Consider the following 15,548-nt stretch of genomic DNA (forward strand, 5'->3'; position numbering starts at 1 on the left):
TTGCTGACAGCGTCGGAGAAGCGTTGCACATTTTATGGCTGGGAATGCGTTTCATTTTAACTGAGCGTCTTGGTGTTTGGAGCTACGCTACGCTAACCTGAGGACGCCATAGCATTTGAAAACTTTTCGAGACACTCGAGTGGATGCACAACTCAACAAACACATTCGCAGGGAAACAGCTCCACAACCCGGCGTGCGCCCCGGCGGAGGTGGGATCCCGGCCCCGCTGCGGACCTGCCGCAGCAGACCGGCGAAATACAACTGGGGAGGCTCGACTGTCATCACTGGCGTCCATGAATGGAGAAGGACTTCTTACTGGAACTGAACCGATAAACTGGGATTAAACTCTTTAAGTTTCGGTAAGCGACAAACTGGGTTACTTTTTCACACAACTGTATATACGTATGTTAACACCTTATTTTGAAAACCGGACGGAGTCACAAGTGTATCCTTCTGCTTAATTTGCCTAAATCTGTCCGCGCCAGCTAGATCTGGGCTGAATGCATTTAGCAGAAATGAGATTTCAGAATATGGGTGAGGGGAATCTTGGAAGTTTTTTCTCTGACTAGTACCCCCCTTTTCCTGCTCCGTATTCATTTTTTTATACCTTCAATGGCTCTAATACACCATTGTAGAATGCTGTTTCAGGAGAGCAAATGTATATTTACAACTGACAGAGCTAGCCAGCAAGGCCAAAGGGCCTATAACATTATTTCACTCAATAACCTTGTTTCTCCACACTATTTTTGGCAATCTACCAGAATAGTCTGTCTGAACATGGCCTTACATCAAGGTTCCTCTTGTCCACTGCTATTGTGGCAATCATAGTAGTCATGCAGTTGCCCCTAAGGCTGTCTCTCAGCACCGAAGTCAACATGGAGTTCCTGTAGGGGATATGGGAGCGGTTCTTCTCTGACAAAGCTATGATCACCTGAAGAAAACAGCAGTTGAAAGGGCTAAATTGTAAATCAATACGGAGATAGAGGGTTACTCCATCTATTGCTGTTGTGTGTTTATACAGTAGATAAATAAATTTCAATGAAACGTATAGCAATCCAAATGAAGTAGCCTTAATCAGCAAAATATTGTTTTTACTCATGCGGAAAGCTTTAAACTTCACACACAGGGTAAATTAAGCAAATTCATTATTGATACAAAACATATTTTGAATACTAAATTGTTTGCACAATATATTATTCCAAATAAAAAAAACGATGTCTCAGAAGCGGCTACCTGCTCCAAGTAGTGGAGGGAGAGGTTGATGTACTTGGCCTCAGTGAGCAGCTGCCCATTCAAGCCAGTCTTGCTAACTCTATCCGATCCAGCCAGGTCCACCAGATGGAGCTTGGAGCGTCGCAGGGTGGCCGAGCCCGGCTCACGACTGCACACGTGCACGGTGAAAATACAGTGGGACCGCGTGGATGCCTGGTTCATCGGAGTCTGCAGAAGAGAGAAGAGAGACCATTTTGAATATGCTGCAATATTCCAAGGTCTGTGTGAGAGTATTCTCAATCCTCTAAAATTGGTACACATGGTGGACACCAAGAAGAAAAAGGGAATTTCATTCTCCATCTGCCCTACTTTCCATATTGAAACAACAAAAAACATGTTTCCTTTGATTCTTATTTTTTCTTGCTCCCCGCTGGTTTGAAGATCAAAGCCACACCATGTGTAACCCAAGAGCAGTAAACACATGGTGGTAGCTTTACAAAAGCTGAGGTTGCTTTTCAGATGGTCACTGGAACAGCAGAAGTCAGGTTGAGACAGAAATAGAGTGGGAGTCACTCCGCACAAACAAACTTTATTAACTAGAGGAGGATGGTTACTCATGGGGTCCTCGATGAGAGGATAAACGGAGGGAATTGATATTCACTGAAATAGTGCTGTTCATTGACTTCTTTCTGTCTTCTTGTAGGCAGCTTGGACATATGATGGTGGATTAAAATAACAGATTTTAATTAGAACAAAGGGGTTGTCCGTCTGATACAGCACATCTCTTTTCCTTTTGTGAATTGGTCATTGACTGAAGACATGGACATGACTTACTTTTACTCTCTGCTCGAAAAATCATCATCATAGACATACCAGGTCATTCATTCTATAAAGGTGCTCTGATCCCGACTTGTTGGCGTAAATGTGCCAACACCTCCCTGTTAGGGTCGTGACAGCTCACGACAGATCTTTCACTATCTTAACCCACCGCTGTCAGCACTTTCCACAGTCCAAAATTCCCTTCACTCTGCACACGTCCAAGTGTGCTCCTCAGGGTATCCCTTAAAGTAATATCAAACAGCCCTTCAATGTTGACAAGGGATCACATACATAATAGGATTGAATAAAAGGACATGGATAAGGATAGTGTGTCCCTTTTGAAGAATCTGCACTGACAGCTAACCAAACAAATGCTGGTGAAACTTGATAGTCAACCTGACCAGCCAGATGTTTTTTTAGTCATTGGTCATTGGAAACTGTTCGGAAAAGTGCAGGCACTCTAAAAAAATGCACGTCAGGTAATTGGATAATCTATCAATCAAACAGGGTCACCATGCACCAACCTCAAACATCATCAAGAGTCCGCTAATCCTTCTGCCTCGGAGTCTACAACCGAGGCAGAAAGTGAGAACCAGCTCCGGGTGTTTACTACCCTGCTGACGGTGAGAGTGATGAACAAGCACCCTCCAGAACCTGAACCAGGAGGAGTGGGTCTACCACATTAAGAGACTGGCAAACCAGACGATGGAGGGGCTCCCTTCAGCCCGGACGTGAAGAGTGCCAAGAAAGTGTGCAAGGCTGGAGTGAAAGTACAAATCAAAGACTTATCTGCTAGGCTTGCAAAGGATGCCGCCTCCCACTGTTGGTGCAGAGATGTGCTCCAGGTCGTGGCTTTTTCCACAGGTACATCATCTGCCTTCTTTCAAATCGTTCTCATCCCATAAAGCACCACACCAACAGCTGCAGGTAGACAAAGTGTGCAGCAATGCCACTGAGAGAAGTCTATAGGGCCTCATGGTGGCTCAGTGGTTGACACTGTGGCGTAAGGGCAACAAGGTCAAAGTCACACCAACCTTGACTCTTGTTTCTATGAGGAGTTTCTCTGTGTTGGCATGGGTTTAGCCCAAGTGCTCCAGTTTCCTCCCCCGCTCCTAATTTAGACAATAAAATTGTTGAATTGTATTTTTGATGTCTGAAGCACTTCTTAAACTAGAAAATACATTTCCTGCTTAAAATGCGTTGGAATGCAGAAAGCTGAAATGAATCGCAAAAAAATTGTTGAAAATACAGAAATGGGAGACTACCTGTCTGAAAAATGTTGAAGCCCGAAAGCATTAAACTGCAACGTTGAAAACCCTTAGAGGAAAGAAGCTGAATTACAATGCAGGAAAAGCTTGAGGCTAAATGATTTTACTTTCAAAGTAATAGTAGTAAAAGTAGTAGTAGTAATAGTAATAGTACTAGAAGTAGTAGAACTATTAGGAGTAGTAGTAATAGCAGTAGAAACAGTAGTAGAAGTAGTAGAACTATTTGTAGGAGTAGCAGTAATAGTAGTAATAGCAGTAGTAGTGATCATAGTAGTAGTTGAAATAACAGTAGTATTAGTAGAATTATTAGTAGTAGCAGTAATAACAGCAGTAGCAGTAGTAGTAGTAGTCATAGTAATAGCTGTAGTAATGGTCGTAGTAGTAGTTGGTATAAAAGCAGCATTTGTAGTAGTAGTAGTAGTAGTTGTAGTAGTTGCAGTAATAGTAGTAGCAATGCAGTTGTAGTAGAAGTGGTAGTTGTACTATAAATATTATTAGTAGTAAAAGTATTAGTAGCATTAGAATAAGTACTAGTAGTATCAGTAGTGATATTTATAGTAGTAGTTGTAGTAGAATTGATAGTCATAGTAGAAGTATTATTAGTAGTGGAAGTATTAGTAATTACAAGTAGTAGAAGTAGTAGTATCAGTAGTCGTAGTAATAGCTGTAGTAGTGGTTGTAGTAGTTAAAATAACAGTAGTAGTAGAAGAAGAAGTAGTAGTAGTAATAGCAGTAGTACTAGTAGTAGTCATACTAATAGCTATAGTAGTATTAGTATTGGTAGTAGCATGAATAGCTGTAGTAGTAGTAGTATAAGTAATAGTAGTATTGGTAGTAATAGCAATAGTGATAATATTGGTGGTAGGAGTAATAGCAGTAGTAGTAATAGTAGCAACAGCAGAAGTTGTAGTAGAAGTAGTAGTAATACTAGAAAATCAGCAGCAGTAGTAGTAGTTGTCGCAGTATTAGTAAGAGCATTAAGTATTTCAACAAAAAAGCCTCATTTTGAGCTTAATGTTTAAATACAGTTAATCCATGGGGCTTTTATTTTGAAAGGGTGGGCTGAGTGGGGGAGAGAGGAGAGGAGACAGAATGAGAATGTTTGAAACACACAGAGGTTATTAAATGACAGGCTTCATCACAAGCATTCCAGTTAGAATTCCCTCTGTGGGGCTTTTATTTTGAAATGGGGGGGTGGGGGGGGGGGGTCCTCTAAAAATCTCTAAGACCTGAGTGACTGTATGAGAGAGACACACGGAGAGAGAGAGACACAGACAGAAAGAGAGAGAGAGGAGAGAGAGTGAGTGAGTGAGTGAGTAAGAGAGAGGGAGGGAGAAAGAGAGACACGCAGGGAGAAAGAGAGACACGCACACAGATATAGACAGAAAGAGAGAAAAAGAGAGAGAGAAAGAGAGCCTGAGACAGACAGAGAGAGAAAGATTGAGTGAGTGTGGGAGAGGGAGAAAGACAGTGGACTCTCTCTGATTGGGAGAGAGAGACAGACAGACAGTTAGATGGAGTGAGTGAGACAGACAGACAGGAGGTCTAATGATCTTTCCCTAAATATCTCCAAGTCATGTGTGTCTGTGCGTGTGTCAGTGTGTGCGTGTGTGTCAGTGTGTTTATCAACTTCACTAATTAGCTCAATCAAAAACACCTGTGTGCCTGCAGCCTTTACATGGAGATAAAACTGTGAAACACCTGTCAAACAAATCCTCAAAACCCCCATAACCGTAGCTTCTATTGCTCCGATATTAGAACTTGAGAGGAAGGATGACTTGACGAACAGACCATATGAAAATTGTGTCTGTAGTCTAAAAAATGTGGCTTCACTGGCGATCTAGAAATGTTGTACGGTTGTCTGAGCAAGATTTTTTTGAAGTAAGAATTAACATTGATCTCTATGGAGCAGATAGTTGGTTTTCCTCTCAATTAGAAGCTGTTGTGCCAAATGGCACGACAAGGACACGATTAGCTACTTTTCTAATTTTCTAAAAAATTATGCATGAAGAGTAAAAATTGTGGTCTGTGCCAATATAGAATTTTTTTTCACAAGATTCTGAAGCTCCTCTTCCCTCGAGCGATGACATCACGCACTCTGAACTGCGCAATACACACCCGTTAAAAGCAGAAAATTACGGAAAAAATCATAAAAGTTAAAATGTGACAGTTCAAAAAGTGTAAAAGATATCAAAAATCGTATAACATACAACAATAGCTCAGGGTTTTCTCAACATTTTAAAGTTGAAATGGTGTATGTGAGGAAAGTATGAGGAAGAAGAAGAATTTGAAAGTTGAAGAAGTTTAAGAGAATTTGAAGATTCTCTCCACAGACATCCCATTCAGAAGAAAATGTGCAAAAAGCTTAATAATTCAAAAAGTTTAAAGGTTAGAAACATGAAATGTCATAACAGGCATGTCCTTAAACAGCTGAACATTTTAATATTCAAACAGTTTCTGTAGCTTAAAAAATGTGGAAGGAGATGCGTGCCAAAAAACGTACGGAAGAAGTTGAATAAAGATTCGAAGAACAATACTTGGAATGCTGAACCAGCAATTTCTAAAATGTCCATTTAAAAAACATCAGTCGTACATAATTCCTAAATTAACTATACTATAAATGGTTCAATATAAATGTAAATATATGTTCAAGAAACCACATTTTGTATTCAATATACCTGTTTGCATGTTACCCGTTAGCTGCCGTAAACTGTGAGCTGTCCCAACAAAAGCAACAACGCAACAAAACATGTTCACGACAACGTTTGTTCGGTCACGTTTTATGCTAACTCTAACCCTACTTGGCTGAAATATTTTTCCAAGAGGGGCAAATTGTTGAAAAAAGTTTGAGAACCACCGGATTAATTTACACTGTAACTTACTCAAACTTTTTTCAACAATTTTTCAACATGTAAATTTTACACACATGTTTTTTGTGGTGCTGTCGAACTGTATTGAAGTCTACTGCATCGCTATTATTGCGTCCACCCCATTTATATAAATAGCAGAACCACCTCTCTGTATAACACAATACAGTTCAATAGTACCACTAACTTCATCCTCCAAAATGATCAATCAATTGAGTCAACACCTCTCTCAAACGGTTTCAACAAAATCTTAACATTATAACCCTTGTGATGGTAGGATTTACTGCAGGGCTGTTGTATTGTGCTGCATTCATTTTAGCAAAGTGGGACATATGCAGTAAGTGACTGTTATTGCAAGTCCTACAGTGGAAATTGATAGCAGCATTCATGGATGACAGTTAAAAGTATTCAAATATACAGGCAGCAGTCCATAGATAAGAAGTGACTGTTGGCTCTTATCTCTGAGCGTTATTGTGTCCCCACTGAGAGACAGTTTGGGTAAGCTTTGACGTGTGTGAATTGTGCGCGATAATAACTTAAATTTGATATCACTAGATATAATATAAACATTTCTTTAGGAGTCCTATACAAACTCAAAAGTATAAAATAGTACGGACGGGAGCACACTGAGCACAGCATGTCTATTGAAATGGTTACAAACTGTGTGTATCATGTCTACAGAGGAAATAGTGTCCACACAGGGACATTTAGGTATGTCTTAGCTGTGAAAATATACCAGCAGGACAGTTCAAGCTCTTTGAAGTCACTTCCTGTATTCTCCTGTGTTCTCAATTAACCACATGTTGATCTTACATGCACCACATGCTAACCACACACATAAAGGTTCACTGTGGTGCTACAAACCCTGAAACACTAAGAGATTGCTGAGTTAAAAGATTAAAAGTGAAGTTTCATTCAGACCACCTGCTATGGACTGTACAAGTTCAGCAGGCAGTTAGGATGTAGAAAGAGGAAAAGATCCAGGCCTACATGTGAAACAGGGACGGAGAGAGAGAAAAAGGGCAGATGAGAGGAAACGTTTCCTGGTGAGGTTGAAGGAAGGGTGAGGAGTTTAGAAGGTGTACTTTATTTCCTGTCCAATAAAAGTGGAGAGGGGATTGCCAAGTCTCAAAGCGAGTGAGTTCATGATCTGTCGAGTGCAGCTTCAACGGATGTGTCATCTTTTATCCACATGGCTGGGAGCAAGAGAAGAAAGAAAGCACAAGTGTTAACTTCATTCGACGTCTATGTGGAGCAAGGACTTCTGGGATGACTCTGGCGGTGACAAATTGAGTTTGTTGACGGTTCTTTGTTTGCTTGGGGCTCAAGAGAATCCTTCTGGTGAAGAAGTCCCAGAGAGGATGAGTTCACCGTGTGGGTGGACTGTAGTGAACTGTGAGACGCCTCGATTGCCTGATCAACAGACAAATGTAACATCCAAGAATGTGTTTCCACTGAAATATCCCCCCAGGTTTTACAACAGTGTGTCCTCAAGGTGGACGAAAAACAAATGAGTTCTTGTTTTGGCAAAACCTTACGTGACTGTACTACCTCCAAAACCCATTTCCATGTTCTGGAGAAATTCCATCTTGGAGCCCATAACGATGTCCTCTGGATTGGTTTTGCTCCATGCACGACTCCCAGCCACATCAAAAACTGACATTGGAATACTCGTCAGAAATGCAAAAGCAAGTATCTGATTGAAACCCGACCATGCAGTTCACTTTTACTGTCTGTTATTTACTTACAAACTAGCAACAAGAGTAAACAAGGTGAGATCAGCCCTTTGCTCCAAACCTCAGGTTGCAAAGCAAAAGCTGACCCACCACATGTCTCATCGGCCTGGGGAGTCTGGGTGTCTGTGTGAAGAAAATAACCACTGCAACATAAACAGAAATTACAGAGAATGCTTAGTTTTACTGGGGGGGAAAACGTGGTAAAAGGGACCACAGGGGACCAAAATACTATTTAAGAAGGGTCTTAAGGTAGCCTTTAGAGTGCATATTGAATTTGTGGACAAAAAATAACATTCATGTCACTTATCCTGGGAGTGGTCAGGGATTTTTGCATACTGACTACAATCCTTACTACTGTATGGTGTGTGAATTGTGTAAGGTCATTGGAAAAAACAAGAGCCTCAAATCCAAATCATATTTTTTTGCTATAACATGTGATGGTAGTTATTTTCTGCATAAAATAGATAGAATTAAATACTTGAGCCTATGGCTCGACTCAGATATCGGACTTGGTGTTCTATACAGATGTTAGATATTGTTTTATACTGTTTATACACAACTTATATTACCAATTTTGGATTACACTGATGTTGTTTATCAAAATGCTTCTAAAACTAATCTTTGCTGTGAAGTTACGGTGAGGACCTTTTAACTGCTTGATATAGTCTCATTTTAAAACTGATGCCTCTATATGACCTACATCTGAGTAAACGAGACCATCAACAAGAATATTGGCGCAGAAGCAGTGCTTTGACATACAGACACCACGCTGCTGGAGGCCCAGGCCGTATTGCTGGGCCCGCTGGAGGGAAGGGAGGCGGGCAGGAGATCTAGAACCTGGACTGCAGTAAAATTAGAAGTTTTCTAAAGGGACTTTGGTGTTCTGAAACATCAGCCCTTGGGTCCACAGGGACCGACAAAATCAACACAAATTTAGCAGCTTAATTGTACATGTTTAAGTAATATCAATTAATGAATACGTCCTTGGCTACTTTGTAGCTAGTTAACTGTTGTATTTTTTTTTGTGTAGTCCGTTTGTGTTGTTTGTATGTGCAACTGTTTTCATCTGTTGCTTTGATTGTTTGTATTTTGTGTATGACCCCCTCGAAAAATGAGATGACCCATGTCAAGGGGCTTATCCTGAATATATACAGTATGTGTGCATTAATACATAGAATTAAAAAGTGGAAGTGGATGTCCCATCATACATTCCTCTTTCTCACCTCTGCAATCATGCGATTGGTGTCACCCAGGAAGAGCAGGTTCAGAGCCTCCTCCTCATTGGCTGACTGCTGCAGGGACAGGTTCCTTAGATGGATCTTCTGGTCTGGATCTTCCATGATCAGTACCTTACTGCAAAAGAAAAATGAATGTTTGAAGGAAATTCCATGTATAATAAATTTACTTGAAAACATGAATTTAAAAAATGACAAAGCAGGACAAATCTGAGCCAAACCCAAATAATCCCAACACTAAAGCAATTATGAAAAAGCAATTATGTCAGTTATGTCATCCACTTCCCTTCCATCGCCTTGCTCTGCTCTAAATCCAAACAAACCACATCTGCGAGTCAGTGTGGGCTGCGACCAAGTTTGACACGTGTGCTTTATCTTTCCGGGGGTTCATAACTTGATAACTGCCAGGCCCTGCAGCTCAAAACAAACAGGTGATTGGTTCTTGGCCACATCAAGCCTTCTAAAACACAGTGTGCTTGGACAGATGGGGCTGAAAGGACTCCTATGATTTCACCATATCATTTCCTTCATGCCACCAGGGTTTTGACAGTATGGCTACTGGATTGAGATGTCAAAAGAGGGTGGAATGACTGGAGAACACATGTGGACAATTATGTTAACATGTGTAGGTAATTGATGTAGTTTGATAAAAAAGTATTAATCTTAATCTGATTAAAGGCCTGTGCTTTGGCAGCTCCACAAACTCAAAAAGGTTTTGATTATTATATTTTACACAAATGAAATGACATGACTGTTTACCATTCGGAGGGTGAAATGCTGAATGCATGATGGAAATAATGCGCAGATGAGACGAGAAGAAGTAAAACAGGAACAAAAATGAGTCCAAGAATGTGAGAAAAAAGAGAAGGGGTACGCAGGGAAAGGCAACAAGAGAGAAATTTGTCAGTGCCACAGCTTATTCTTGAATCAGTGTGGCCACAGCATGGTTAACATGGGGCACTGTCTATTTCCAGAAGACTGTGATTTGTGGGTATCTAAACCTTGAGCTGGATCCTCTGCTTAAACTTAAATGGAACTGATACAAGACAAACACCAAAATGATGTACTGAGACGATGTTGTGCCTGGAGGGCCAAAGTCTCGTTTGAAATAAGTAAGTATTGAGTTTGACAAAAAAAAAAAAGAAAGAAAATCATACACAGACAAACCTCCAGAGAGATGGAATTTATAATTACAAACAGATGGACACAAACAAAGTAAGAATGTAAAAAATAAAATAAAATCAGACCAGCGGCAGCAGCGACTAGCTATGAAAAGCAATTTCTCCACATGACCCTCCTGCTCTCCACTCCAGTGGCAGACTCTGCCACCAGGTCGACCGCATCCATTGCTGTCCAACAGTCTCATTATGTCAGTTGGCAGTTCGTAGTGAGGTGGTAAATACTTCAAGTCTTCAGATTTCACCGCACCACGACTCTAGGCCAGGCTGACAAACGGCTGTTGTTTAGGAGAATAATGGAGGGGGTGATTGCTCTTTTCAGCTTTAAAAAGCCTATCTATCACTCCACAAGGTTAGATATATGGCTCTAATGGTTTTGACTTTTTCAAATATAACTGGATGTCTGTACAGTAGCATCAGCGTAGTAAAAGTTACAGTATTAAAAAGAACACTAACGGTAGGTCCTCCAGTCGAGATGCTTCATGTCGGGAATCCAGAAGGTCATATCCCATCTCGTTGTAGATCTCCAAGTAGGAAATGTGTGTGGTGTAAACCATACTGCTGTCCTGTGGAGCATACAATACAGAATGTTAAATTGGACTGGGTGCATACAGAGGGTCTAAATTGAGATGCTTTGCAGCACAGGGAAAAGAAGGATGGCTGAGAGAGACAGTAGAGTACTATTTTACATGTTGCTTGTATTTATCAGTAGCTGTGTTTCCATTCAATTGTCAAGTGAATTTTAAGCAAACTTTTGAAATGTCGCAAAAAAAACGTAATGCTAATTATAGGCGCGGTGCCATCGACTAGTTTGGAGCCACTATACTTGGCTACAGGGTAGTTCGGTCAGAAGTTGGCGCTGTAGGCTACGCCTGGCTGTAAACAAAGTAGAAGAAGTAGAGGATGGAACTGGAAATAAAACAAGTCAGCTTTGTCATCAATCTCATCTACTATAGAATACAGTAGATGACATCGATGACAAGGTCTGCAGGAATATGTCTCCATTGGGCAAGTGTTAATTGTTATTTCATGTCAGCTAGTATTGGCCATGGCCTTATTGTGCCAGTGAAACTGTTATCTTAAATGCCGTGCTGACCTGGGAGAAGCGTTCGAACAGGTAGGAGATGGTGCGGGGAATAATGCCACGGTCGCTGTAGCGCTCGGCCCCTCCTGAGATGGTGAAGGTCTTCCCACTTCCCGTCTGGCCATAGGCAAATATAGTGCCATTATACCCGGCCAACACACTGCATGCACGCACGTGCGCATTCATGCATGCACGCACGTGCGCATTCATGCATGCACGCACACACACACACACACACACACACACACACACACACACACACACACACACACACACACACACACACACACACACACACACACAGATAAAGAGATTTAATACACAATTTTATGAATATTGCTTTCTGCCATATCCATTTTTGGGTTTTAAAGATTTATGAGGGCATTTCGACCTTCAGTGGATAGTTGATAGAGAAGCGGTGGACTGGAAACGGTGGGAGAGAGAGAAGGGTATGACATGCAACAAAGGTCGCTGGCTGGAATTGAACCAGAAATTCTCTAGAAATACAGTCTCACTGACGTGAACATGTAATGACTTGCAAAAAGCTTCATCTGTAAATAATTTACACCGTGTGCCTCCAATATCGCCACTATGTTAATTTGCAAGAGTGCAAGGGACAGTCAAGTATATCCCCAAGCAGACACCAAAAGTCTGAGTAAATTGAATCTGACACTTTAAATCCACAGGAAAGGATGGCAGTGACTGGAGAACTGCAATGGCGACAGACATCTGCTGGTGAGGGAGGAATGTCTCGAAGTATGAGCGAAGGAAAAAGGCCCAAAACCCCACTCAACTAGGCAGGGCCTGGTAAATTTTGGTTTGGCACTGAACTGCCCCTTCTGCACGTGCACAGGGCCATGGAAACCAATGGTATCTAGCTTTGTTTGAATGAAAGAAAGCCCAAAATATTGGTGGTCAAATGAGGTAGGATAAATTTGCTCAAAAAACTGTAATAAAAAAAAACTTCTGTTCTATAGTCCTGGAAATGAACCAGGAAGGAAAAGCCAAATGACAGAGGGGCCTGACACACAAGCATGGATCAAAGGTGAGGATAAATGGTGTGCTCAAGACTTGCCAATTGTAAGGAAAAGGATATCTTGACACTATTTTTTTTTAGATGAATTATAAACAAATCTAAGCCTCTCGCTTATTCTAATGGAATTGCGACAACCTATTATTAGAGCAGTGTGTGGGTTTCCCTTTCTATGTACTGTACAATTCCACACCCTGCATGAGGCTGGTGAGGGGAAAAAAACTGCATGTCAGTTTATATAAAACACCGCGTCCACTTATGAGAATGGTGGTTGGTTGGACAGTCATTGGGCGTCCATTTAATCTTAGGGTGAGTCATGGTCATTGATTGGCAGCGGGGAGAAAAGACACAGGCTCTGTGTTTAGTTTAATGTCGGTGCTAATGATGCGGCCTCGGACCTGCCACTGAAGCTTGGGCGTTTCCCAAAGCTTGTTCCTGTTTACACCTCAGCTTTCCTGGAGATTGGGAACTCGTCTTCCAGAAGATCCTTTTTCTTATGAGAAGTCCAATCTTTTGAGGTAGCAGGGTTGAGGATAAAACTCAACAGAGCCCCGTTCTTCTTTGAACTTGGGCTACAGGTTTCACAGCCTTGTGAAATGGGTTTACAACACAGATAGAGGGTTTGCCTTGCCAGCCCGACATCATTACGGTGGTTGTTCCTCTACTGGAGCTATTAATGCTGGTTTGTTTTTAAACAACTGTGTTGGGGCTGAAATGACTGGTTTGGGTTACACCACAGCAGAGACAGAGACTAGTGTGCAAGTAAACGGGTTAGAGTTTTTGGCGAAACTTGATGTGCGCCGAGTATGACAGAGTACCGGCCAAAACAACAACGACCTGACAGCTAATGCTAGTTGAGAGGATTGGCGCCTGCCTGCATGAGTTTTGGTGCGGTGACGGCCGAAACTGCCGCGATTCAAACTCCTGACTAAACCTGAATAAACGTTTCAAGACTACGGGGGCTTTAGGAAAAACATTCCGTCAGTCAAAATTGTATTTTGTTTGTGATTACTGTAACCAGACGTGCTTCTGTAACTGGGACCATGTCAATATCAACATAAGCTTCACAAGTTATCAGCACACCAGCTGGGCTTCACATAGCTTGGTCTACGTCAGTCCCAGATAAAGTTCCTTTCAGAATCTCTTTCAATACTTTTTGTGGCAAGGATACAAGTCTTGGCCTATTCCTGTGATTGTTTTTGAAGGCAACTTCTTTCAATTCCAAATGGGGGCTGACCAGGCTGAATTATTCCTTCCATTCCCTTCTTTCTTTTAGTCACTGTGGTGAGACTGGATTTAAAAGGTTAAAACTCTGTGGAATTCAGAACATTCAGTGTGTAAACGGGCATCCTGCAGAAGAGGGCAAGGAACTGACAGTGGACTTAGAAATTTCTGATTGGAGAGACAGATTGGTCATGGCTAGACAGGGTGACTAGTGTTCTCTAGGCTGCAGACGTTACAGTCATACCAACGGCGAAAAGACGCCAAGCTCAAGTTGATATGGCAAGACAGACATGGTTGTGACTGAAACTTTGTAGCCGCGACCTTGTCCTTTCGGTCACGACCCAGAGTTCGTGACCATAGGTGAGGGTAGGAACATAGACCGAGTGGTAAATTGAGAGCTTTGCCTTCCGGCTCAGCTCCCTCTTCACCAAGACGGTCCGGTGCAGCGCCTGCTTTACTGCTGCAGCCGCACCGATCTGTCTGTCGATCTCCCGCTCCATCTTACCCTCACTCGTGAACAAGACCCCGAGATACTTGAACTCCTTCGCTTGAGGTAGGCACTCCGTCCCCACCTGGAGGGAGTAATCCACCGGTTTCCGGCAGAGCACCATGGCCTCAGATTTGGAGGTGCTTACTCTCATCCCCGCCGCTTCACACTCGGCTGCAAACCGCCCCAGTGAATGCTGGAGGTCATGATCCGAGGAGGCTAACAGGACCACATCATCTGCAAACAGCAGAGAGGCGATCCCGAGACCCCCAAACCTGACGTTCTCCACCCCCAGGCTGCGCCTAGATATCCTGTCCATGAAAGTCACGAACAGGACCGGAGGCAAAGGGCAGCCCTGGCAGAGGCCGACACCCACCGGGAACGTGTCTGACTTATTGTCGAGAATGCGGACACAGCTCCTACTGCAGTCGTACAGAGACCGGATCGCCCGTTGTAATGGGTCCGGCACCCCATACTCCCGCAGCACCCCCCACAAGAACCCCCGAGGGACCCGGTCGAAAGCCTTCTCCAAGTCCACAAAGCACATGTAGACTGGTTGGGCAAACTCCCAGAACCCCTCCAGTAGTCTTGCGAGGGACACCGAATGGTGTCTCGTTATTGGACTTCTGTGCTTGCCACGGTTTGGCCATAACGAACACCATGTTCGAACATAAGGTGGCTCATAAGTGTACCTGGTACCAGAACACCTTAGACCGGAGATCAATGATCAACTTTGTAATCGTATCATTTTATTTGCGGCCGTATGTCTTGGACACTCGGGTGAAGAGAGGAGCAGAGCTGTCAACTGATCACCACCTGGTGGTGAGTTGGATCAGATGGCAGGGGAACCGGTTGGAAAGACCCGGCAAGCCCAAACGTGTAGTGAGGGTGAACTGGGAACGTCTGGCGGAGGACCCTGTCCGGGAGGTCTTTAACTCCCACCTCCGGAAGAACTTCTCTTACATCCCAAGGGAGGTTGGGGACATGGAATCCGAATGGACCATGTTCAAAGCCTCTATTGTGGATGCGGCCGCTAGGAGCTGTGGCCGGAAGGTCATCGGTGCCTGTCGTGGCGGCAACCCGAAAACCCGGTGGTGGACACCGAAGGTGAGGGAAGCCGTCAAGCTGAAGAAGGAGACCTTCAAGGCCTGGTTGGCTCAGGGGTCTCCCGAAGCAGCTGACAGGTACCGGCAGGCCAGAAGGGCTGCAGCTGCGGTGGTCGCGAATGCTAAAACTCGGGCATGGGAGGAGTTCGGGGAGGTCATGGAGAAGGACTTTCGGTTGGCCTCAAGGAGGTTCTGGCAAACCATCCGACGGCTCAGGAAGGGAAAGTAGGGCTTACCCCAGGCTGTTCTCAGCAGGGGGGGGGAACTGCTGACCCGGACAGGGGACATCGTCGGGCGGT

At 43.1% G+C, this 15,548-nt stretch overlaps 1 protein-coding gene across 2 annotated transcripts; it reads right to left on the reverse strand.

Annotated features, from left to right (window-relative positions):
- Window positions 1–54: 54 nt before the first annotated feature.
- On the reverse strand, window positions 55–14,031 carry LOC116377146 (kinesin-like protein KIF6). 2 transcript variants are annotated; one of them, XM_031838712.1, is made up of 5 exons: window positions 11,412–14,031; window positions 10,772–10,881; window positions 9,126–9,255; window positions 1,234–1,440; window positions 55–931 (listed from the first exon to the last, which is right to left on the reverse strand). In XM_031838712.1, the coding sequence occupies exons 1-5, from the start codon at window positions 11,607–11,609 to the stop codon at window positions 755–757; spliced, it is 822 nt and encodes a 273-aa protein (XP_031694572.1). In that variant the 5' UTR covers window positions 11,610–14,031; the 3' UTR covers window positions 55–754. The 2 variants fall into 2 exon arrangements, with proteins under 2 accessions (XP_031694572.1, XP_031694573.1); XM_031838713.1 differs by having other exon boundaries at window positions 758–884.
- Window positions 14,032–15,548: the final 1,517 nt, after the last annotated feature.

Source organism: Anarrhichthys ocellatus, unplaced genomic scaffold, assembly GCF_004355925.1.
Source record: "Anarrhichthys ocellatus isolate YVR2014 unplaced genomic scaffold, GSC_Weel_1.0 scaffold947, whole genome shotgun sequence".
Lineage (NCBI taxonomy): Eukaryota > Metazoa > Chordata > Actinopteri > Perciformes > Anarhichadidae > Anarrhichthys > Anarrhichthys ocellatus.